The following is a 26490-nucleotide window of genomic DNA, read 5'->3' as shown; positions in this document are numbered from 1 at the left end:
AGTCAATAGGCGCGTTCGCAGAATGATTACCGTATGACATCAAAGTACCACAAGAGCGATAAGAAAGCAGTCGGATCCTATGCATTCAAATCGGTCTTGCGGTACTTTGATGTCATACGGTGATCATTCTGCGCAGCGCTGCTTCAACGGGGCGTCAGCATCAATGCTTGACAGAGGGTGTGTCTGAAGCTTGGTGCTGACCATGGTGCTGACGTGCCGTCATAGTGATAAAGAGCCAATCACATACTTTTCTGGTGCTGCATGAACGGGATTGGCTAGCGTCTGCGCTAGGGTATTTGCATAAGGCGATCTGATTGGCTGACGCCTGCGTCGGCACTTGAAAAGGTTTCAACTTCTGCCGCGTGCAACGCCAGTGAAGCGACCCTTTTTTTTATTATTATTCGAAGAACTATAACATACAGCATGTTATCAAGAAACAAAATAGTAAAAAAAAGGAAAAGAAAAACTAATTAAGACAAATTACAACAAACAAAACAGTTGCCAGGGGGAGGAAGTATTAAACTTTTAAAAAAAAGAAAAAAAAAAGAAATGCATATATACACGTCGTGTGTGTATATATAAATCGAATAAATAAATTGTAAAATTCACAAACTTTCAAAGTTCTTACAGCTTTCTTATTCACAGAGTCTCTGATACTGTCAATATAAATACATATTTCAGTTAACAAAACCATAAAATTGGGTTTTTTATTGGTAAATTTACACTTATGAATGTGAAATTTGGTCAACAGAACAAGTAAATTAAGTAAAAGTACGTGATGCGAGGGACCCACAATTCAGTTCGGCAACGCTTGACGTCACTCCATTCATTCAAAGTAAACGAGAGGCGTTGACGCCGACGCCCCGTGTGAATGTGAATATTTTTATTTATTATTGTTAATGTTCTCTTATGTTCAACAACTTAAAGCTTTAAAATTATTCACTTTAAGGGGTCTAAAATAAAGAAAAGAGACCATTTTTTGTTACTCCAGCACTATTATACTGAATGTCCGGGGTTTTTTTGTACTTGAGTGCAATACATTTTGGTTGAAAAAATGAGAATCTTGTAAGAGAATCGTGATCTCAATTTCCATGGAGAAAAATCGTGATTCACATTTTAGCAAGAATCATGCAGCCCTACACAGAATTCACACTCTTGAGTGGCTCCGGTCTAGCAGGCTGAAGGTTTTCCTGTGTAACATGACTTCTTGACCTTCTGGTGACATTAGGTGTAAAATCATAGTGATTTTTGTCAGTTCACGGTTAGATATTAACCTGAGGAGCCATCTATTTAAAAAAAACAAACAAAAAAAATCTTAATCTTTTAACCCAGGTCTTTGGCTGAATGTAGAGCTTGGTTGTAAAGTTCACCTTACCTATTTTATAAATGCATGTGAATAATCTTATTGTGAATGTTTCATTTTATTTTTACCTCTTTGCTGTGGTGACGTACTGGATTTCTCCAATCATTTACTCCGCTTAAAACCCACCCCTTTTTTACAATCGACTGCATTCAGATCTGCGTTTATCCAGTCAACAACCAATGAGAGTACCTCTGGTGCTACTTACATTATTACATTGCATCTTTAAAAAACTTTTTTACTCAGAAATGGCTCAAAAGGGTGTTTTTTTTTCGCCCAACATCCTTGAACAACTATTGTTGCCAAGTAGACTCAAAATGATTAACACAAGAAGCAAAAACAAATATTTCATTAATATTCAGCAATATTACAGTGAAGCAATGCTTGATAAACAGCAGTAACTATCTCCGTATATATTTCCCCAGAATGGGTCATCATATGAAGTCAAAACAATGCCGCATATATTTGCAAGAGAATTTAAGTTTTGCAAATGAAAATGAAAGTATTGAGAAAATAAATGTGCTTTTTGTAAACAAAGAATTGCAAAATATAAGTGAAACGAACATATTTTCCATGGCCATGACTGTCAATGGATTTTTCAATCAAATTTATTTAAGGATATTTTTTTTATTATTGAAAATATATTATGTAGCCTATTTGAAAAACAGCCATGGGTAAAATTACCCCGTGGTGGTGTTAATATAATAATTTAATAAAAAAATTCTTATCACGATTATAGTGACCAAAATTATCACAGTTATCAGTATTATCACGGTATTGTTAAAATGTGCTGGAGATGTTCAAAAAGTACCGACACATAAATCACTTCACCAAGTTTTATATTTAAAAATCAACAAACAATAAATAAAAGGACATTAATCACAATAATCACTAAAACAATAACATTACCAATGATGTTCAGATTTTAAATGACAACATGACTGACACCAGTTTAATAGCATGTTCAAATATCTAATGTAAATGTTCAAATAAAGCTTTGAAAAAGTTTCATAAAAATGTAAACCACACATTTCAGCCGTTAAATAAAGAAAAGGATTAAGTCAAAATGATAATTGATTAATAATTGATTTATGTATTTTATCTGCTCCATAAATAATTCTAGATAACTTAATCGGCCAACCGGCCAAAATTTACAGCAGGACATGCAAATTCGGTCCGTTTTTGGCCAGACAGAAACTGCACATAAGCTGAATGTAAATATAACTAAGTCTCTGTAAATCCACTCTCTGACACTAGGTGGCGCTTATGGACAAGCTGAATACAGCTGTTTCCAGTAACCTCCGTGAACAAAGCAGTATTGCGATTGAGAACACCTTCTTTAGCATGAAACATGAAAACAACATGAAAACAAAATGCCATCGAATCGTTTCTGAAGACAGTCAAAACCTTCAGAGGTACATTCATATAAATAATTAATTCATAAATTCATTTGCATAATTCCCTCAGCAGTCTTTTAAAACCTCCCAGCTTTTCCGCCCATTTTCACTCAAAACGAAACTACTCTGCTGGTGTGCGCACTTGAGACTGGTACTTAAAACTGTGCTCTATGCTGGACAGTATTTATTTATCGTGAGATGTTCAAATCGTGGTAATCGAATACGGTTTTAATGAGAATTCAAAAATGAAACGGTAATACTAACAGTGGGGAATTTTATCATGATTTATCGTCAAACCGGTAATCGTTACATCCCTATTTGTTAATAAAGTTAATAAAATGAAAACATGCATGTTTTAAAGCTAGTGAATAAAAGAAACGATCCACCCGCATGCCTCTGCTCAATGACGGTGCCTGGATCAGTGATCTGCATCTCGGACCGATGACGTCACTTCCAGGGAGGCATGTCCAGGCCTGTTGTACACGGCCCCGTGCCTTGACTCCACCCCCATGTCAAAACAGTGCCACGAAGTGAGATGTGCAGAAACATGAAGCGCAAAGGGGAAAACGGTATCGCAAGCTCAAACTTGACTGAAACGCAAAATAAAAGCAGCGTTGCAAATAAATTAGTAGATATGGCCATGGAAAATATAAATAAAACAGCAAAAGCAATGATTTTGCAATACATTTTGCAATTCTTTATTTTTGTTTGCAAAACTTCTTTTCTTGCAATACTTCGTTTTCTTTTGCAATTTATTTTTGTTTACAAAAAGCACATTTATTTTTTCTCAATACTTTGATTTTCATTTGCAAAACTTAAATTCTCTTGCAAATATATGCAGCATTGTTTTGGCTCCATATCATCAGCGTACTCGCATTGTTGCTCAGTTTTATATTTCCAACAAAATCATTGTCAATATTCAGTGTATCGCTCAGCCATACCTTATCATACGTTATCAGCTGAACAACATTGCATTTTTACTACTTGTTAAACAGTGTGAATCTCTTTATGACAGTGCCAGGTAGGGCTGTAACGTCCCAGTCGATTAGTCGATTAATTGGTCGATATGGTCTGGTTCGACCAAAAATCTGATTGGTCGATTTTTTGCCGCGCTCATTTCATCAGTTTGGCCGCGCTCATTTCATCAGTTTGGCCGCGCTCATTTCATCAGGTGGAAAGCACTAATTGCTAATGGGGGTGTTTTCAGAGCACCCCTGTTTCACAGGTAACAGTCTGTTTTCAGAACACCCCCATTGTTTTCACTTTTTTTGGATTAGCCCAACCCACTGGAGAAGAGAGACAGATAAGTAGGCTTTAGAAGGTTTGATGCTGAATATTATTTATTTAATAATAAGCTACTGTAAAAACAAGAAGCTAGCTCCTTCCAAAGAACCAGTGTTAATTTCGTTAACGAAGAGGACGACGAAAAATATTCGTTAACGAACCTTTTTTCTGTGACTAAAACGAGAAGTTGACGAGATAAAATTAATATCTGATGATAAAAACTATGACGAAATGTATGCGCGTCTTCGTTAACGAGACGAGACGGGACTAAAATGTTATTTGAGGACTACCGGACATTCAAAATACATCCTATAGGCTAAGTTGACTGTCTTGTCTTTTAAAATGTGCGTCCCTGTCACTGGATCGCAATCAGATGAGGGGCGTTTGTATATCTCACAGTATGGCAGCCGCAGTGGGCGGATACGCTACCAAAACGCAAACTAGCGATCTGAAACAATGGCCTCAGCAACTGAATGGTTATAGGGATAGGGTGACCAGACATCCCGTTTTTCCCAGGAGTCACAATTCGTTGTTGATTAACTTAAAGTTAGTGAAGGCGCGATAGGCGGAATCACTCTGATAGAAGTGCTCCACTTTCTCAGTTCTCACACAGCGCGCGATCAGTTCTCAGTTCTCACAATATTGCGCAATTGCGCTGTGCCCACTGTTTGTGTTAGTTTTGAGCCTAAGATGCTTTATTTTTCAGTTATGCACTTTATTTGGTTTCTGCTCTTGTTTGTTTAATAAATATTCTTTTTTTATTAAAGTGGACGCGCCTTTTGTGTTTATTAAGAGTAAAAGCTTTAAGCCTATTCGTGTCTCAGCCGCGAAGCTGAGCTCTTATCTTCAGCCTCGCTCTGTGCGAGCTGCGCAGAGCGGCTGAAATGATAGTGTCTGACAGTTATACTTATAACATATGACAAAAATAATTTTCTAAATTATGTTGCACATTCCTCAAAAGTTCTTGTGATATCACTAGTTGACAACATAGTACTGTTTTCAGAAATCACAGGCTGTGATATTGCGCAGGTGCACGTGATGCACCGCTGTCAGAGACGACAGACTCGTGTGTCAGACTCATTTCAGTGCAAAATAATTAGGTCAAAAACGATTTAATATACTGCAAATAGCCTATTAGTTTTTTATGTTTATTTATAATTAATTTAGGCAGACAACAAGGCTACCAAGTACTGAGCACAGTGCGTATCTAATTAATGTAACGTACGTTTTTTTTTCTCCACAACGTCATTTTTAGTCGATTTTTAGTCGAAAGTTTCAGGACTTCAGTCGACCAAGATTTTCTTTGGTTGATTACAGCCCTAGTGCCAGGGATAGAATTACATCTGCACAGCCAAACCTCTTTTTCTGATCTCACGAGAGTGTTAATAGACCCACCTTTTTCATCTGTAATGTCATGGTGTGTAGCAAACAAAGTTGTGAAACTCATTGGCAGTTTCAATTCAGGGAGTTTAATTCAGAAGCAGTTGTTGCTTATTACAGTAATTGGTAAAGGAATGTTTCACATGTGTACATTTGTGGTGACCCAACTTGCTTTTTCTCTTACACTCCATACCATTAAAATTAAAGCATATTGGCAGCTGTTATGATATGAATGCTTGTGGCATGGCCTGTGGAAACCTGTGTGACTCTGCATATAAACATTTCTAGAGCTGGTGTAAAGTTAATTGCTTGTGGTATTTGCTAAATGGCCTCAGATCAATTGTGTCCTGCTTAGGATGGACTTGAGCTTATCTTTTCTTATCTAGCATTCAGGCATTTGCTCCTGCGTTTTGAGTTGCCGCTGAACTTTTAACACGTGGCCTCCACTAAGTCAGTACAGCATTGGTCATGCCAACAAGTCGTGCAGATCTGAGCAGGTGTATCCTCACATTTTGCTCCCTCACTGCTTGTTATCTTCTGCATACTTTGTAGTGGAAAAGGAGTAGAAAGTGTTTAACAGTGGTGCATGTTTGAAGCTGCGGAAGTTCTAGTGAGAGTGAGATGACAAGTGAAGCCTTTGCACTTTTGTGGTAAAGAGTGGCAAGTGGTAACACTTACACGCTCATGTTCTCATGCAAGATTCATAGATGATCAGTATGCTGCTGTTCGCCTAAGTAGCAAGCAGACAGAAGTAGCAATTGATGGTAAATCTCAAGGGAATGTCCCTTGTCACCTGAGGGACATTTTTCATGTGTTCGCATGCATTCTTTCTGTGTCTTTGGGGTGGGAATAGCATGCGTCATTGCTGTTGTGAGTTTTTCTGTGAATTGTCAATGCATGGGTGGATGTTTGCTCTCAGCAGGGTGGAGTATGTGTGTGCCAATTATGTTAGCACTGTGTCTTGAGATGCTGAACATGACACTTGTCTGTATAACAGGAAGTCTGGAAAGTGTGTGACTGCATTTATTTGACCAGAAATACAGTAAAAAACACTATTATTGTGAAATATTACAATTTAAAATAACTTTTCTATTTTAAAATGTAGTTTATTCTTAAAACTGAATTTTTAGCAGTCATTACTCCAGTCTTTAGTGTCACATGATCATGCAGAAATCATGCTAATTTAGTGCTCAAGAAACATTTCTTACCGTCAATGTTGAAAACAGTTGTGCTGCTTAAATGTGTCGTGGTTTCCACAAAAAAAATGTTTTTTCTGGATCAATAGAACAGCCAATAAACTTTTGTGACAATATCTTTACTGTCCCTGTTAACCAGTTTAATGAAATTCCCGATTTCTCAATGTTTCTGAGAGTATTTGATTCTACTGTTTGCTGTAGCTTTTTTTAGATCATTAGTTTTATTTGTCTTGAATAATTATTGGAAAAAATGTGACGCAATATTTACTTATTTGAGATATACTTGAAGGCTATGTGCAGTTGCTGTAACTTGTTAATATAAGCCTAGTGTGTGATATAGCCAGAGGTTTGAGCAAAGCGTGAGCTGGCACAGCTCTTATCTTTGGTTCTTTCGGGATCACTCGCTCCGTCCCTCAGCCCAAGGCCTGTGATCTCAGAGTCATCCTCTGACAGCTCTGAAGGAGAGAGGGAGGCCTTGCAACTGACTCTGATAGCTCAGACTGAACTCTGGAAGAAAGTGTGCTATATCAAGTAGAAATTAAAAATGAATGTAGCATAGGTATCGCAATTTTTGTTTCAGATTTTTTCCAGTCAAATTACTTTCATTTCTCATGAGTTGGTTTGTTGCTTTAATTAGTTCTGTGTTCTGACATGCTTTGCCATGTGCATCCATACAGAGACCCTTTGGCCCATATCTACAGCAGGTTTCTGATTGAAATTATCATGAAGAATGAAGACACTGCTCCAATGGCCCAGCTGGATTTGTTACTCAAATCAGAGGGATCTGAAAAGGATCAGTGCTTTGCTGTTGGCATATTAGCCTTTCAAAAGCCCCTAATCTATTTCATTGGCTGAGGAGCATCCAGACGACGTTAGCAGGGTTAACATGTTCTCAGATTCTGCTTTTAAATATTTTTGTGATCCCTTTTTTTTATTTTATTTTTCAAATCCATAAATAGTTAGGTTAAATTATATGTAGATATTCACACTCATCAGACCCCTGTTACCTTAGTGTTTACATAACATGTGTCACACTTTCCTGCAACTGTTCCTGCAAATGCATTTTGTAGTAGTGCTAAATCCCTAAAGTTTATTCAACCTGGATAGATTAAGATGCTCTTACAGTATGGGATATGCTCAGTCACGCCACGTAAAACAGTCCGCACTGCTTCTATCACCTGTTTGGGCTGCTGTGTTCTCCGATAGAGTGCTCATTATCACTATGTACACTACACTTCTACATTGACCAGAGCAGCCGTATGGCCTTTCAAACTTTCCCAGCTGCATAGGGTCGAGGGAAAGAGGGCTCCGATAGAGGAAGGCATGGAAGAGAGCAAATGAAGAGATAGACAGACGGAGTTCTGTACCCAGTGACCTCTCCTCTAGATAACAAGCAACAGTATTTCACAAAACAGTGGGCAACATGAAACTGTCATTTCTGAGAAGTCTTCCTTTTTTCCAGTCCTCTGTTCGTTCATGCACAAGGCAGCTGATGTGTGTGAGTGTTTGTATAAGCGGCAGGGGAACTGAGCAGGGTGTATGTGTGACACAGCAGAGCCTTCACACTTGTTCGCCTCCGGTGTTAAAGAGAAACTGAATGTCTTACCGGACAGTTCCAGTTCTGCCTACTTTGAACGTGTGACCTCTAAATGCTAGAAGGGTCTTATGAGAGAAGATTGTGAGTAGTGTGTTAGTGCTGGCTTTGCGATTACCAGGTGACTTTAACGGCAGAAAGCTCTAGTGATTCGTAACCAAAACTTGCTCTTTTTTTTTTCTCCCCTGCCCATCTGCCTTTTCTTTGTGTCTTACTGTTTGTTACTTTGCACTCATTTTTTCCCCATCTGTTCAGCTAGTAGCAATTACAGGAGTGGCTTGCAAATGTGGTTTGATTTGCATGAGTTCCTGGTAAAAGTAGAGCAAGAGGAAGTAGTGCCTTCATAGGAACGCCATTTCACACAGCTGCATCCCTGACTTTATGGCTTCTTATAGAGCTTTTATTGGCATTGCTTACGCTTGGTATTTGCATACCTTTTGGTGATCAATGTTGAAAACATTTGGTCTTATACCTCATTTTGAGGTGATCGTATTTTTTGTGTAAACATGACTGCGTTCTGATGCATCCCGATGTGTTCCTAATAAACAATGCTTCCACCTATAAATCAAAACTAAAACAAAGGCTTTGAAATGTAAAATAATTCTTAAATAAAATAACTATCTTTGGTAGCAATAGTGTCCTGACATTTGTATTTTTGTGTGTGCTTTAAATACGTTACATTAAACTGATTAAAAGTAACAGAAAAAAAGCTTTCCACAAAAATTGAGCTGCACGTTTTTAAAATTGATAATAAGAAATGTTTCTTGAGCACCAAATCAGCACATTAGAATGATTTCTGGAGGATCATGTGAAAGTACTGTTACTTCACAGAATTATGTGTGTTAAAATGTAAGAAGAGGACTGCTTTATAAAACTCTATTTCCAAACATTTACATTTTGTTTGTATTTACATTTTGTCATACTGAGTTCTGCAATCTATAAGTGGTTTCTGCATCGTAATACTTTACTTGCTAATATCACTTATTTGTTAATTCATATCAAGTCATTTAATATATAAATATCAAACATTTAATGAAGAAACGGGTCATCTGAATAAGTGCAAACACTGAGAGCTGTTTCTTATGAATCTTGTTTTTCAAATCAGACTCCGAAACTTTGGCCCAATTTGAATTGTCTCTTGTGGGGACATAAGCTATTTACAGGGGTTATGGCATGAATGAAGCTTTAAGCGCGAGTGATTTACATGTTAAGTCAATGCAAAGATGCAAATAGACATCCTGCGCCGCAATTCGCGCGAAGCCCCTCCCTGACGTGAATTTGCGTCTGTTGTGAAGTGAATTTCACGCGCGAATGAAGCAAGTAAACTACAAAAGTTCAAGCTAGAGCTGCCACTAACGACTATTTTTATTTTAGATTAATCTATCGACTAATATATCGATTAATATAAACTATTAATTTCCCACAAAAAAAATCTACAATTTTACTTAGAAATTTGGATTTCATTTGGTTTAATAAAATATTATGAAATCCTTTTTTTAAAGCAAAAGTAAAGTGCCACAGAGTGCAAAGCAAGCGTCGTATCTCATAGACCAAATCACAGAAATCAAAGTTCAGTATTATAGTGTAAGAATGACAACATATCCACGTGATCTTCTAATACTAAAATTATAATCAAAAAAACATTTTTAAAGGAGTATTTACCAGAAATATTATTTACCAGAATTTATTTAGGTGAAAAATGTAAATGTGCAGTAAAAAAAAAAAAAATTCAATTTAAAAATTTATAAAAAAAATATAAAATCAATTCATTGGAGATGCTTTTGGTTATTAAAATTTAATGGAACCATTAAAATGGAATCCAGAAAATAATGGAAAACAGAATTTGGTACAGATAAAACTGTAAAACTCAATTAATTAGACAGGCTTTTTGATTAATAAAATTTAATTTAACCATTAATCCAGTATAGAAAAATGAATTTGGAAATAAAACGGATTTCATAGGGCCCTATAATTATAATAAAAAAAAAACAAATTTTGGTAATAAAAATAGAAGTGAACAATAGCTTTTAAAATTACTTAAAATACATATATAATAGCAATGATGCAATAATAATTAGTTCAAATAAAGTATCAAAAGCAAGAAATCATATGGATTACGCATAACAACAAAGGCCTGCAGGGGGTGCCCACGGCCTGACGATTATTTTTACACATTACTGTGCGATCTAATCCTTGTTTAATATTGACCAAGCACCATTTAATTCAAATGTCCACTTAATCTTTAACATTTGGCCATTTCTTTAGGACAGAAATGCTATAGCCGCTGTAATTAAATGAATATGTGGACATCAAAACGTGTAAACTCAGAGCGAGGTTTTGAGCTTTTATTTTGAAATCCCGATGTATTCTCCTGTGTTTGTGTAGATTTATAAATGATTTACCTTACAAATCTGATGAAATGGCGCACGTTGCGTCCCCAGATGAACGTTATATAAACCCAAACTCGCAACAACATGCAGAGATGGAGTTTGAGACGCTACACACGTAAATAACAGTTTCTGCAAGACGCACGTACGTAACCTACACGCATGGAAATAATTAAAGCGCATATACTGTGTTAGAACTGCAATGCATGTAATTATTTATTTAAATCATAGCGTTTGTGAATTCACAATTCTGCTTAATTATGATTTTTAAATGGGTTTAATATATCATGCAGCCTTGGAAAACAATGTGTTTTATGGATTCTCGTCCGTGAAATGCGCCACTTCCGGTATTTGGCCGGTTAGTCGACGCGAGCAAAATGAAGTCGATGATTTTTAAAAATCGACTAGTCGACTAAAATCGACGAATCGCGACAGCCCTAGTTCAAGCGTCCAACTACGCGCAAATAGCGCGATTTATTCGCGCACTGTTAGTCAGTGATTTTTTTTATTATTTTTAATTTTATTGCCGTCCAAATCCAGGTTGTCTGTTTCTCTGTGTAAAAATCCCCAACTGAATTACCTGCTGTTTTTTGACAAACACCAAGCTCGTGTGGTAATTTATTTGCCAACTGAATGCACATTTTACATGATGGAATTGATTCAAAATTCACTGTTAAAATTCTTTCTGACCACTCCCAAACACTGTACGGTGACTGTTGAGCTTAGTTATAATTTGCATGCATATTTATTAGGGCTGGGTAAAAAATATTGATTCTCCGATTTTAATCGATCTTCAGTTTAACGCAACGATATCGATTCGGACCTCTCGTCCTGAAGGTGTCACCATCTTTCGAATTGCTCCACTAAAAAAAACAACTGTGTGCACCCTATTATTAATGTAGATGTGTATTTCAGTAATAAACTTAAGTAGGAGAGTTTCAGTTACCAGCATTTATATCAAAATATGGATCCCATGTCTGCAAAACTAACATTTTAAATGAAATATTGATAGCTAATCGATATCGAATCGAAATCGAATCGAAACCATAAAAATAAGAATCGAATCGCAGAATTGGTCACAATATTTATATAATAGCCCTAATATTTATTATTGAACTGCTGGAAAGTATTTACATGAATGATATTTCATAACTGCTCCACCACAGTGAGTGGAAGCTATTAAGAACAAAAAGACGAAAAGCATGTAAACATTTGAAATGGGTAATCATGGCAGCAAAAGGTATGCAATACAATTTTAAAATGTATTATGTACAATTATATACACAAATATACCAAGCAGCTTTTTGTTTACCTTATGTAAATAATAGGTTGTAAGTTATTTCTGCTAATCTCCACATTTTTAATGACATCCATCATTTTGAGAGAGAAAATACAAAATTATTTAAACTTACGTGTCTGTTTTCCAATTTTTAAATAGGAGATTTAATGAACAGATAATGAATAGGATATTAAATATGAATTAATTCTCATTACAAGCATATGACATTTTACAGAGCAGCGCATTCCCGGATTTGTAGGATCACAGGACTAGCTTATCCACTGTGAATAAATTATCATCTGAATCCATAAGTTTTATTGTTGAGGTGCCATATAAATTTATTTTTGCAGCTGTCCACATGAGAAACAATTACCATCCAAATAGGGCTTTTGTCTACAACAGACTTCACAGGAGACACTCGTTAACACTAGATGTTAACACTGGTCAGATCAACCAAGACTGATATTAATATCTGGTGTAAATGGGGTCATTGTCTCTTTTTCACCTCAGTGTCGCAATAGCATCTCTTTCCAACCGTCCTATTCCTTTTCTGTTGTGCTTCCTTGTGCAGCTCAATTATCCTGTCTGAACCATTGGTTTACCATCAGGCCCTTGGGGAATGTTTTAAAAAAGCACTTGTGGTCTTCCAAGTCCTGAGTGAGCTTTTTAGCTCTGGTCCTCTTTTGATAAGATAATCACATTCCTAGTCTTGCTGCTTTTTCTCTTTTGAAGAGACCACTTTCTTCTCTATTTGTTGCCGTCTATTTAGCCTCATCTGTTGGATCTAGCATTTGAGACTGCTTCTTTCCTTCTGAGAATTGCAACTTGTTGACAGTCCAAGTCTTCTGATGTTCCTTTTTTTTTTTTTTTTTTTTTTTAAATTGTCTGTCTCAACATGTCCAAGTCTCGTATTGTAAAGACTCGCATTGTGTGTCTTGTTTTATTCTTAATGTGGGTTATTCAATCTGTTAAAGAACAGGGAGCCAAGATGACTCGGTTACTGTGATGGGTGTCCTTTTAGTGTGGATGGGGGTGGCGAGTCGAGTGGAGAAGCGTGGGACTGTAAAACAGTTGAGGCTGTTTGAAGCTTTGCCTGACTTTAATCCTTGCGATCGCTTTAGAGTTTTCAGAAACTCAGGAGCAAGCCCTCTCTGTACTGTCCTTTTTCATGTCAACCTTTCTCATTCGCTCTCTACCCTTCGGTTTTCTTTACGTTACAGGACTGCACTGAATTTCACCTCAGCAGAATTTAGTAAAACAGCGGTTTATTAAACACTGACTGCATACTACAGGGCCATTGCTAACTATTGGCAGGGCAGGCAGTTGACCTCTGCATTATGAAGGGCCTCTATAACTGTACCACAGTACAATGCAGTTATTATGGCATATGTTTCATGTTTACATTGGGCACTCCCCACAAGGTACAATATTCTGATTGCTTGTATCTTGTTTTAAGGCCATAAATAATAATGTACTTGTTCTAATAAACATAAATGTTAATATATTTTTTAAAAATCATCTTATCTTATTGTTGGTATGTAGGGATGTAACGAATAACCACAAGCCGGTTGAAAATCGATTCAAACATGTGACGATTCAAATCAGTTGAGATGCTAAACAAATCGTAATTCAATTAGGGGTAGTAGTTTATATGAATGAATGTCTGAAGGGAACTTAATGTCTTTAGAAAAGTTTAGATGGTATTTTTTTCTTTTCATCTTGCCTCTGTCTAATCAGGGCTCCAGACAAAAAAATTGAGTAAGGAGCCATTGAAAACTTGGGCGCCAAATTATGTTTTTAGGTGCCACAGAATAAATAAATATATAATGTAATTTTTTTTTTTTCCTATATTTTAATACTTCAATCATACTGTTATGTGTTTGTCTCATCTTTTCTTGACTTTATCAGCATTTTAATCAATCTTGTAGATGATCAGGTCAACCTGGGAACTAAGGTTCACTTAAAGAGGGAATTAAATGTATTTTCCATCTTGAAATATACTGTCACAACGAATTGTTTGTTACACAGAATCTGTACAATATCATGGACCATAAGCATCACTTGGCCACTGAGTGTAGTTTGGGCTCCTCCTGAGTGCATCCCATAAATGTTGTCATGTCTTTCACACATTCAGTCTGTTTTTCTTCATTAGTAAAATGCTATTTTATAGGAGGAGTTGAATCATGTAGACAACAGATTAAGTAAAAATATTAATATGCAATAGCGCATAAATATAGCAAAATGCTCCTCTTTATAGTTATTTTTCTAGCTGACTGATGAGCTTATGGACACGGAGTTGTTGCAGTGCAATGTTTACAAGCTTTACACGTTTTCCTCAGTTTGAAGCACTGAATGAGCTTTTACATGAAACATTTCAGTAAGTTGTACTGTAGGCTCTCCTATAAAATAGTAAATAGAAAGCAGGGCTCTAGACTGCGACCAAATGCGACCATTTTTTGAGTGTGTTTGAGTTTAAATTTGATGTGGTCGCACTTGTGCGAGTGCATGGTCTGCGCTGCTCCAAATCGTCTGCTTCATACAGCGCGCATGCAGAGCCGCGGCCCATTGTAGCAGGAGTCAGATTTCACTGATCACGTGAAGAGAGGCGCTTTCAGCGCGAGGGCTTCGTGGGTAGAGCCTGGTTTAGCAGCGGAGGATTTGACCGCTTCTTAAACCAGAGAAGGTGAACATGTTGGTATTCTTGTAGAAAAAAACATGCAAGTCCTGTCAGCGAGAGCCAGTTTAGTTTTACTTTCACTTTGTTTTCGTTTTGAAAAGCTTATCTTTGCTGTTTACCTCACGTTACACTATTCTTAGGCTTTCCTTAATTATTAATTTATTTTTATTTATTTGATTCCTCAGTGTTTGCTAAACATTCTGTAATTTATTAATCGGTATATAATACAGCATGTGATGTGTCCTATGCCATGCCTTGTCTTATTCTTTATTGTTAATAAATGTTATGTAAGCTAGTTTGTCATTGTAATGTACAGATGCTGAAAACACCGCGAGCGTCGCACACTTCAGTGTTTGTATGTGTACTAATCAAAACCGCGTGTCTATGCCATTCACATATACAGAGACACGCAGAACATGCAGAATTCATATTTAAATAGTCTTTTTGCGGCTTAATGTTTACAGATACTAGTCCGTAGCCGATTTAAGTGTACTGACCTACTTTTGATTAATTCATCCAAACTTTGACAAATTCCGTGACTCCGCGTTATACAGTAAATTCCATTTATCCGCGTATTCCCCATCGTGCGAAACCATAAATAGATAATATTGAGGTGTTTTGCAACTTCAGTGTAGTGGATTGTGATTTATTGCAACTTGAGCAACGTCTACTGCTGTCTTTGAGAGGCAACTGATGCGTGATCACTGATGCAGCTCCAGTTAGCAAGTGCTTTCGGTGTGAGTGCTTTCAGCCTTCTGTGTTGATTGGTCGGACTCGTGACTCCCAACAAATCAGATGTGCAGTGGGCGGAGACTGCTCTAGGCCACAGAGTGGTGAGTTCAGACATGCTGCATCAGAGCCAAATAGCGCGTTTCAAAATTAAATTATTTTATCGGCACATCGGTTTTGAAAATGACCGATAAGATAATCATAAAAATGCTTAATATCGGCACCAATAATTTGCCAGGCCGATAATCGGTCGACCCCTATACCCTACACAGTGTTCTGTGCTTCCTACTCCCTGAGCAGGGGAAATCCGTTGAAGCTTACTTCACTTCGGAACATTCATTCACGGATTTGCGCTAGAACAAACGTCGGACGTGATAAGATATACATATGAAATGTGCAGATGGGGGTGCGCGAGGACTGTAATTGGGAACCATTGATATTGTAGTAATGTTGTCTCTGGTATTCTGCTCTGTGAGCATATGTGCGTTCAGGGGGCGTGGCTTTGGACTGCGATTGCAGGGAGGGTGGGACGTTCACTTTCAGTGCTATCTAGTGTTGTCACGATACTGGAATTTCTAACTTCGATACGATACCTTGAAAAATATCGATATTCGATACCATTTTCGATACCACGGAGAAAAAACTGCCACAATATTAAGGGGGTAATTTTTTTAAATTTAAAGATAAATGTAACAAGTCGAGAACATGCGGTATATTTTACATGAACAAAAAAATTTCTTGAGGTACTGCATTTGTTGATTTATTTATTAATCTTTTATTAATCTTAGTTAAATGTTAATTGAAACTAACGTGTACTAATTAAAATCCAAAATTCTATTTGTTGATATTCTCATTTGCTTCATAACCAAAATATTTCCAGATATAGGGCCCTATGAAATTTTATTTTTCTCTACATTCAATTTTTTCCATTTTAATTTTTCTGGATTACGTTTTTTTCCGTTTGAATTTTTCTGGACTCTTTATTTTTAATGGTCAAATTAAATGCTATAAATCTAAAAGCATGTCTAATTCATTAAAATCATGAAAATTATACAATTTAACATTTAATTTATTAAAAGTGTAACAAAAATGACACGTTTAGGGCCGTATGAAATGTTTAATTTTTTGTGTTTTAGCATGTCTAATTATTTGAATGCATACAAACAATTTTTATTTATTCTTACAGTAGCCTTATGAAATGTGTTTTCCCCCTCAGAAATTCTGTGTTGTGTATTTAAATTTTAGTGGATATCAGATGAAGGCATAAAACTATTTTAATTAATTTATATTTGAATTAATGAAAATTAAACATTTACATTTTTGGTAAATGAAGGGGATTTACTATTAAAATAAAAATATTTTGTGATTATTTAAAAAAAAATTAACAGTAGTAGTAAGTAGTAGTATTATGTACATTCTACTAAATAATAGTAATATAGCCTATTTCTGGCACACGGTCTTTAATAGGCCAAGTTAAACCGAACTTTTATTTTGACGGGTTGCCGTGAATACTTTTAAAGTTCTGTGTGTGTATGATATGATGCTAGTTTTACTCAAATTAAATGGTAAAATGCTTGTAAAGTGCCTTTCAGATCAGTTCTGGAGATATTGTTGATGTATTTATGTCCTCATTGAGACGGCAGGCGCTGAAATCACCGCGAGCGCCACATTAGTAAACACAACCGCACGTGCAGCACATTCACACAGAGACGCACAGAGCATGCAGAATTCATATTTAAATCAACTTTTGCAGCTTAATATTTACAGATACTAGTCCATATCGCGATTTGATTTGAGTGTAATGACCTACTTTTGATTAATTCATCCAAACTTTGACAAATTCCGTGACATTCCGCGTTAAACTGTAAATTCTGTTTGTATGACTGGATTCCGTGCGCGTTCTCTGCATCGCGGAGATTATAGATCCCTACAGATAGCGCTCCGGCTGCTGTGTTCTTTAACAACCAGAGCACTCATCTTTCTATTCACTTCACTTTTGCTATTTAACCAGAGCGAAGGAGACGAGTGCGGTCACGTGTGGTGCTTGTCCATGCGCCTTTGGAGAGAAGTGAAAGTGACAGCTCGGCTAGTATCGGTGTATCGATACTTCGGGAAATTAATATTGGTACCGTTCGGATATTTCAGTATCGATATTTATCGAAATATCGATATTTTTGACAACACTAGTGCTATCAGGTTAAAGTTAGCATTTTTCGAGATCATCTACTGCACCTTTAAAATCGAAATCGCAAAATTTATCAAAGAAATCGCGATTAGTTTTTTTTTTTTTTTGTCCATATCGCACAGCCCTAGAGCGCACGTACACATGGCTGCCAGGTTGACAAAGATAAGTAACGCACTTAGCAGATATTTCCGTATTGAGCAAGTGGGAAGCTCTGTTTCGGGGATTACGTCTCTTTATATCAGGCAACCCAGTTGTGTTCCTCTGCGGCCAGATTAAACTTTGTTGTAGCCTATATATTATTCTCTGTTGATTATTTTTTAGAAATCTCGCACTTTTCTACTCCATTTTAAATGGTGTTCCTGTATTCAAATTATACGCAGTCCACTGCTGCACATGTGCCACAATACACGAGACAGCTGTATCGATACACGTATCGTCAAATCTCTGTGACAATACATCGTCGTGTCGATGTATCGAACACAGCACTAGTCTTGATGTTCTAGACTTGCTGTTATCACCTGCTTGCTTCAAATTGCCTTTTTCAATGGGATGAGTCACTGGCTTGCGTAGAAGCAAGGTTGAATCATCAGTCAGAGCTAAGCAGTAGTACTCTTAAATCGGCATAGCAAATTTTCAAATAGGCGCTTAAAACTACATTTCATGACAGAATAACAATAATATTTTGAAAATTACACTGGCTTTTGGGCAATGACGTTTCACAAGTCCACAAGAACAGATAAGAACGCATATTGAGAAACGGCATATTGAGCCATTAAGATGTTCATAGGGATTTACAGGATGTCGAAATGACTGCATTTTCTTTCTCCCTTTCTCCAGCATTTCTGTGTTGATTCGGATCACACATATATGGCGTTTGTGACCGTCTGCGGAGAGTTCTGCCAGGCTCAGCACCTCACCTTTGTGGACAAGTGAATTGTTAGCCACCCACGGGACTACGCTACCCAGAAGCCTCCCTGACAGCCAGCACACTGGGCCCAGTCTGTCTCTTCTATACCCTTTTGGGATCCCGTGTAGTCCTCAAACACGCCCGCCTGACTTCACAGCTTTCTCTCCCTGTAGCCAATTAGAAACTCTTCTCCTGAATGGGGTAATCTCAATTGTCTAAATTGGATGACTGAAGGATAGTCTCCTTTTTCTTTAGTTTTCCTTTCAAGTTTCTCATCCCTTTTTTTATACATCTTTTGAACATCGTGGACTAGATCACCAACCTTTTGTCTTTTGTTTGTACTTCTAGTAGTCTAGTGTCCACCCTCCATTGCACCCAGTATATTTTTTTTGTCTGTATTTATTTTTTCATACTGCTGAAAACTGAGCCAAAGATTCTTTTTTAAAGAAACAAAGGAAAAGGAATTATAAGTACTTCATTGTAATTGTTTTAAAGACGTCTTGCCAACATGAACCGCCCTGCCGCTGTTGAGATTTCCTATGACTGCATGAGATTCCTCATCACACACAACCCCACCAACTCCACTCTCAACAAGTTCACTGAGGTAAGTGATCCATCTAGATCTGCCTTTTGTGAATGAGCTTGTCACGAAAGGGGAAACCCAAATATCCTTACTCACATGTTTCACTCTGCCTCCCTCCTTAGGAGCTGAAGAAGTTTGAGGTAAACACATTGGTGAGAGTATGTGAAGCCACCTATGACAAGGCACCAGTGGAGAAGGAGGGCATCCAGGTCCTGGTGAGTAAATCGAATTGAAGTTTTGGAGAACAGTGTTTAGGGGAGGAAGGAAAGAAAAGGCACTTATTTTGCCACACTGAATGACACAGTGCTTTTCTGCAAGATCAGCTGTCCTTGCTTGATAAAAAAAGGCACATGTATGCCTAGGCTACACTCTTGGGAACTCTGTGGTAATTCACCGGCACAAAAGGGCACCTAGTTTCTTCAGCCAGCTATTTCAAATATCCCACACTTGCCCCAGGCCATAGTTACTGTTAAGCCCTGTTCATTACTATTTACTGTGCCTTTGTTTACGTTTAAATGGTAAATATTGAGCTAATATACACTGCAGTTCAAAAGTTTGGGTCAATACGATAGAAGACGAGACATTTTTTTTTTCAGTAAATGAATTTTTTTTTTCAAAGAACCCTGAAAGAAAAGTATCACAGCTTTCACAAAAGTATTAAGCCACATAACTGTTGATAATAAGAATAAAAAGAATGTTTCTTGAACAGCCAATCAGCATGGTAGAATGATTTCTGAAGTATCATGTGATATGGAAGACTGGAGGAATGGCTAAAACTTTTAAATAAAAATGTAGCTTTGCTATCACAGTAATAAATTACATAATATATAAAAATATTCAAATAGAAAACAGTTATTTTAAATGGACAAATATTCCACAGTTTTACTGTTTTTACAGTATTTTTGTTCAAATAAATTAACATAAGATTGTTCTTTTAAAGACATGGAAAAAATAAATCTTACAGACCCCAACATTTTGAACGGGAGTGTGAGACGTCAGAAAGCTTTTATTACTCTCTTCTCTTAATTTTCACGTTGATGTGCTCAGAAAGGATGTCAAGCTAAAAAAAATCAACATGTTTCAAATTTTGACCATTTTTCCCATGAAAATAGAAATACTCTGGTTGTGTATAATGAGGATTGCAGTAACTGTGCTGCAATTTTAGTGATTGCTTTGTCCCGTTTGCAATGGTCTTTTCTGTGACCTGATCTCAAAAGGGCAACTGAACAAGCAATATCTCAAACATGCTCCTTTCCCTCTTCAGATCAAGTAGGTCATTTCACCCAGTGCTCTGCAGGTGTCACCAACAAGTGCTGTATGCGGGTTTGTGTCTAATAAAGACATCTCATTGTTAGTGGCCTGTGAAAAAAACGTACTCAGCGTGTTGAGTCTTTATTTACACTTGACATTATCTTGTTCTGACCCTGCTGGAAAAGATAGATAGGCCTCCCAGTTTATTTACCATCTGTACTCACCTGTACTCTGCATGCTAGGTTGGTAAACAGAAGACACAGTGACAGCTACAAATGTATTAAAAGCAGCTATATATGGAGATGTAGGCAAGCCAAAGTTTCTCATTTAAAAGAGGAAATTTCAACCTTTGCTTTTGTTCCCTTTTATGTATTTGATAATTTTCCATGACCTACAGAATGTTATTTGGAAATTAGAAGGAAGCAAAGGTGTTAGAAGGGGAACAATATCCATCCTTAAAGAGAAGGTACAGATCGGTTTAAACTTTACTGTCATAGTAGGGTGGCAACAGTCAACATATACTGTGTGTGTGAGTGTGTGTGTGTGAGATACATGGCCCATGGCACATAACAATTATCTAACTGCAGCTGTAAGCCAATCCCTGAGAAAGATTTACATCCCTGCTATTCAAGATCAACACAGTGCACCTTGTCCATTTTTCTTTAGAAGTGGCTCGCTCACTATTGACACAGGGAATAGCTGAATAAAGAAAGAATAAGATTTGATGGGGAACTAGGGATTGCATGTTTAAGGAGCATAGAAAGTGAGAGACTGCTGTGAGCTGAAGCTGTCTGCGGGTCAGCAGGAGCACAGCAGCCCAGACAGCTGCATAGACGGTCCGTTTCCATTTATCTGTCATACTCGCCCACACATGCTTTCTCTTTAACGTTTCCTAGCACCAATCTTCTCACGTGCTCAGATCTTGGTATATTCGAAGAGGAAATGGAAAGCAGGCCTAGATAACTACATGAAACTGTTGATAATTAATGCTGTCCTAAGCTTTGTTTAGTGATGCCAGAAAACCACCATACTCCCTTAGGTTGACATTAGACTTGTACGTCATTTCGGTGAACCCGATATGTCTTGCTGCGAACTCCTCTCTGTCCTCTGTACTCCTCCTGACGGCTCCCCTTATTGATCTTCTCTTTCCAGCCTCACGTTATATCTTAATCTCCTTGGTCCGTCCTCTCCTGTTTTGTCTTGGCATATTTCTCTCCTCTCCTCTCAGCCCTTTCTCGCTAGTTGTGCGGTTTGGCTGGGAGGAGGCCAGATCTCTGTGGCCTTCTGCCCAAAAACAGTTCATGAGAAAGTTCTGCTCTCCCACAATGCCTTGCTCCACAGGCAAATTCTGCAAGGCCTAATGTGAAACATCTCAAGTTCTTCAGCTGTTTTACTTTGTGAATGGTCCCTCCAGTGCTCAGAGATGTACACATTAAATTGTTTCAGCAAAATCTAAATTCATTAAATTAAATTACTGTTTGTGTTTGTTTTTTTCATGACCGCAGGACTGGCCCTTTGATGATGGAGCTCCGCCCCCAACCCAGATTGTAGATGATTGGTTAAACCTGCTGAAGACTAAGTTCCGAGAGGAGCCAGGATGCTGCATCGCTGTTCACTGTGTTGCGGGGTTGGGCCGGTTAGTGTTGTATTTTTAATGTGCTTCTTGAGATTTTTGTAACTCAGAGGAGAAAAGGGTTAGTCCCTCCTTCAACAGCTCTAGTGATATGATGCATGTATTGTCTTAAGAAGTCTCTTATGTCTCCAAGGCTATATTTATGGGATCAAAAATACAGTAAAAAAAGTAATATTGTGAAATTCAAATTAAGTTTTCTATTTGAATGTTTTGTGAAATGTTATTAATTCCAGTGTCATGTGATCCTTTAGAAATCATTCTAATATGCTGATTTGGTGCTAAAGAAACAACTTGTATTCATCAGTGTTGAAAACAGTTGCTCTGCCTATTTGTTTTTTGGCACCTGATAATCGTTATTCAGGATTTTTTTTTTAAGAACAGTATTTATTTAAAATAGAAATCTTTTGTAGCAGTATAATTGTATTTATTGTCACTATTGATCAATATAATGGATCTAATTAATTAATTTCTTTTAAAAAATACTTAGCCCAAACAAGACAAGTAAGAATGTTAAGCACATTCACAAGGTGTACTAGATCCACTCTGTACACCTTAGGAATGAGTAACAACCAACTAGATGGTGAGACTGACTCCAGAATGTGTTTTATGTAAATGTTTCCTCTGAGTCAGGTAAACCCAACACCTGCCTGACTATACTGAGCTTCTAGTTCAGATAGATGAGTTGATTAGTTTCTCAAGCAACCCATGACTTGTCAAAAATGTTTGTTGTGTAACAATTAGCCTGCATATGAGACCCACTTATTCTCAAACTCTTCAAACACTTGCTAACTTTTGGATTTTTAGCACTCACCTCTGTTTGAGCCTGCTGACACACACACACACACACACACACACACATACGCATAACAGTAACCAGTCTAAACTTGAGAAGGTAAGCATCTGTGACCTGCCGGTTGTTAGTATGGTGTAACCAACATTGTGGGCAGTACAGTGCACTCTACTCTTGCATTCATTTTCCTAAGCTCAGTTTACACCAGTTCCTTTAAGGAAAAACAGCTGCACCATTTAAAACAAGCCTGTGGTCATGCTGCTCTTCAAGCGCAGAAGTGTTTTTGTTGTTGTTGTTGTTCAGCGGTTTTTGGGAGGGTGTGTGTGAGAACTCAGCTACAGACTTCCTGAATACAGTTGTCTCTGAACACAAGCACACTTGTTAATGAGCTCCCAAAGATGGTACACACTGATTTGATCATTGTTGATGCAGGTGCAAAAATTCATGATCCTAAAAAACAAGAATATTTTTTTTTTTGTAGCTATTTTATATATATATTTTTTTTTTTACATTTTTATATATATTTTTTTCGTCAAGCTATAAGTTTAAGTTGACTGAGAACTTACATTTGTATTGAAATTTGTTTTGTCTCATTTTCATAGAGCACCTGTACTGGTGGCTTTAGCCTTAATTGAGTGTGGAATGAAGTATGAAGATGCGGTGCAGTTTATAAGACAGTAAGTAGTTTGGATAATTTCTCCTTGATATACATTTGACATTCTGATGTCTGTTTTAAGGTTAGAATACACCACAGTTTTTTTTAAATCTTAACAGTTTTAAAATACCAGACATCATACACTGTGCAAAAACTGTGCATCATACATTAGTTGACTGAGGATCATGCATTACCATTACCTGAAGTAGTTGTGAACACAAAAACATACAGAAATACATGCCACATTGCTAGAAGACACATAACAAATGAAAACAATGTGTTCTACAATTCTTACAGTCTTAAACAAGTTTGATTTTATAGTCTGAAGCTAAAAAATATACCATACCAATTGGCCAATATTTGCAGATGGTCTGACTTTCTGCAACTAGCATTGACACCTCCGGACTGAAAAATGGCACATAAATCTGGTCAAAAGTCCTTTCAGCCTTTAGTAGATTTAAACTGACCTAATGTTTTTGTTTGTTTTTTAGGAAGAGACGTGGAGCCTTCAACTCCAAGCAGCTTCTTTACCTTGAAAAATACAGACCCAAGATGCGTCTGCGGTTCAAGGATGCCAACGGTCACAACTGTTGTGTCCAGTAGTGCGTCATACTGTCAGTCATACAAAACAACAGTGGGAAGTTCAACCAGGGTAAAGGGAAGGAAGAGCTGCGGGTTATAATTGTGGTGATTTTATCAAATGAATCATGGCTAATCGATCACAGAGAATTAATGAATGAGAGCTGATCTATGGATTCACCAGCAGTATCAAAGAGAAGGGTCAAAGCACACAGATGAGTCCACAACCTGGTTGGTTAACCAGCGTTAACAGTCACGGGCAAGAATTTACACAAGTTCCCCTGATTTCCCAAATTTCCAATACTGGGATGACTTTTTATTTGGTGTTATTTCAGAACGAGTACTTTGAACCATGATGAAAAGATTTACATGTGCTGTCATTGTTGATTTTTATTAAGACTTTTATTTTTGGGCATGTTCCTTTTATCTTTTTTTGTAATTATTTCCACACACAATAGCCAATTTTGTTACAGAAACAACTAAAGTAGGCATATGATATTTTTGCACAAAACAACATTTTTAAGAAGTTCCTCTCCAATGCAGCAATTGCCCTCTTTGAAATCACTTTTAATTTAGGGTTAGCCTGGGTTTTAAATATGTCAGCTGTATTTATTCACTATAATTAGTGTCTTGTCAGGAGTGTGGGTGGGGTTAGGACACTTTTATTTCTTTCTTGGAGCCATGTTGTTTTCTCTTCTCTTTTTTTTTTTCTGGGGAGTGCAATATTCAGTCCAGCTTAGAAAAGCCCTCACCCTTAGGACCGTCCTACATCCAAATTCAAATGCAGGAGGATACTTGTCATAGGTACTCACTTTCTATAGTTGCTCAGTAAAATGCTTTACTGTTGGCCTGACTGTGACACCCACACATAATGTGTACACTTTATCTGTCACCCTACTGTTCAGCCCACAGACACTGAAGGAAGTGAAAAGACGGGAGACTGGTCAGCTCTGGGTTTATTTCAATTTTTTTTGTTTTTGTTTGTTTGCTTTATTCATTGTGCCCATTTTGAAAACACCCCTTCATCTTGGTTTTAAGACAAATAAATGAATTGAAATTGATTCTGGCCTATTTTCATTGTGTGTTCTTTCCTGTAATATGTTAGCTATTTACTGTGCTTGGCAGATGAGTCACTTTGTGATGACTGAATTTTATGGCCACCTTCAAGATAACATCCAGAAATTGTGGCGGAAGATAATGTGAAAAGTCATTTGGTGAAAGTGATGTGTACTGTCACCTGCAGCTGAAAGAGAAATCAATCTGTGTGATTGCTGTTCTATAAAAGAGACAGGAAAAAGATCTGTGTGTGTCTGTTCAAACAGTACATGACCCAGAATGTACCACTCTCAATAGTCATTTAAAGACAAACCAAATGACTCATTTGACTCCATGAGGCTTTTCCACACCAGGACTTTGGCCAGAAAGGTCCTGACTGATCAATGACTCATGTACATAAAGGAAACGGCTCATGTGGCATTTCTAGTGTGAAGAGTGATAGTGCAGATGGAAGATGACTAAACTCTTGAAATATTTAAGTCAGTCACATGGTAGAAATCCACAGGAAGTTGGGAAATGACCTATTTATTTTCCATCTCTACACCTGCTGACATAATCCACTGGAGTCTGTTATATGAAGAGTCAGATGTAGAACACAATGTTTATCGTTTATTTGTTGAGTTCTAATGCATAATCAAATTAAATAGGAAACCACAGCACTAAAGCGTAGGTCTCTTTAAGTGACTGTTGTACAAAGATGCAATTCCGATTATCCAGATTGCACGAGCCTGGGCTGCTCTGTCTTTATCTGCAGTGCCATCTGCTGGATCTGCTCGTGCGTTGGTGAGGTTAGAATCGCATTTAAATGCGTTTGTAGGGCTGGGCGATATGGTCAAAAATTGTCTCAAATTTTTCATATCAGTCGATATCGATCAAATCGATATTTCTTTTGAGTTTAAAGATTTGTTGCTTAATTGGAAGCTGTAGAAACCAACCCGTTAATTTGGGTCAGACTCAGAACATGACTAACAATTCACATTCTTGAATTATTTACACTTTTCTAGCCATTTTTCCTTAAAATAAATATCTTAGATATAGATTAATATAGAAATGAATTGCTTAGTTTCTGTGAGTGATTGTTTCAGATCATGATTGTGTTGCCTGACTTCAATGATTCGTGTCTTCAGCACAGTTTGCAGTGCAGGCTGCAGTTATTTGTATCGTTTTATGAGGAAAATTAAACCGCGATCATTTTATCGATTTATCGCCCAGTGATGTTCTTCAGAAAGTAACATCAGATGTCAATCTTCAACAGAAGATGGGTCAGATAATTTGATTCTAGGAGCTTTAGACATGAGATCTACTACTAACCTTGCAAAACCCATTTTATGTTGATAAACCATGCAAACCAATCTTCAAGATTGAAATTAGAACACTTTAAGATAGATAGGTAGATAGATAGGTAGATGGATGGATGGATGATAGATAGATAGTTAGATATATGATATATATATGGATGGATGATAGATATATGATAGATATATGGATGGATGGATGGATGGATGGATGATAGATAGATATATGATATATAGATGGATGGATGGATAGATGATGGATGGATAGATAGA

General features: G+C 37.2%; 1 protein-coding gene across 1 annotated transcript in view; it reads left to right on the top strand.

Moving 5' to 3' along the window:
- Positions 1 to 24931, top strand: part of ptp4a2b (protein tyrosine phosphatase 4A2b) — a 41421-nt gene extending 16490 nt beyond the window's left edge. The window contains exons 2-7 of the mRNA XM_079380563.1: positions 18306 to 18576; positions 18871 to 18979; positions 19081 to 19173; positions 21715 to 21845; positions 23235 to 23309; positions 23779 to 24931. Coding sequence (XP_079236689.1) covers positions 18572 to 18576; positions 18871 to 18979; positions 19081 to 19173; positions 21715 to 21845; positions 23235 to 23309; positions 23779 to 23890 — 525 coding nt within the window. The 5' untranslated portion in view covers positions 18306 to 18571 and the 3' untranslated portion in view covers positions 23891 to 24931. The remainder of the gene's footprint in view (positions 1 to 18305; positions 18577 to 18870; positions 18980 to 19080; positions 19174 to 21714; positions 21846 to 23234; positions 23310 to 23778) is intronic.
- The last annotated feature ends 1559 nt before the right edge of the window (positions 24932 to 26490 follow it).

The sequence above is a fragment of the Barbus barbus genome, assembly GCF_936440315.1.
Source record: "Barbus barbus genome assembly, chromosome: 27".
Classification (NCBI taxonomy): domain Eukaryota; kingdom Metazoa; phylum Chordata; class Actinopteri; order Cypriniformes; family Cyprinidae; genus Barbus; species Barbus barbus.
The sequence above is the reverse complement of the archived record's forward strand: the minus strand, read 5'-3'. Positions and strand labels throughout refer to the sequence as shown.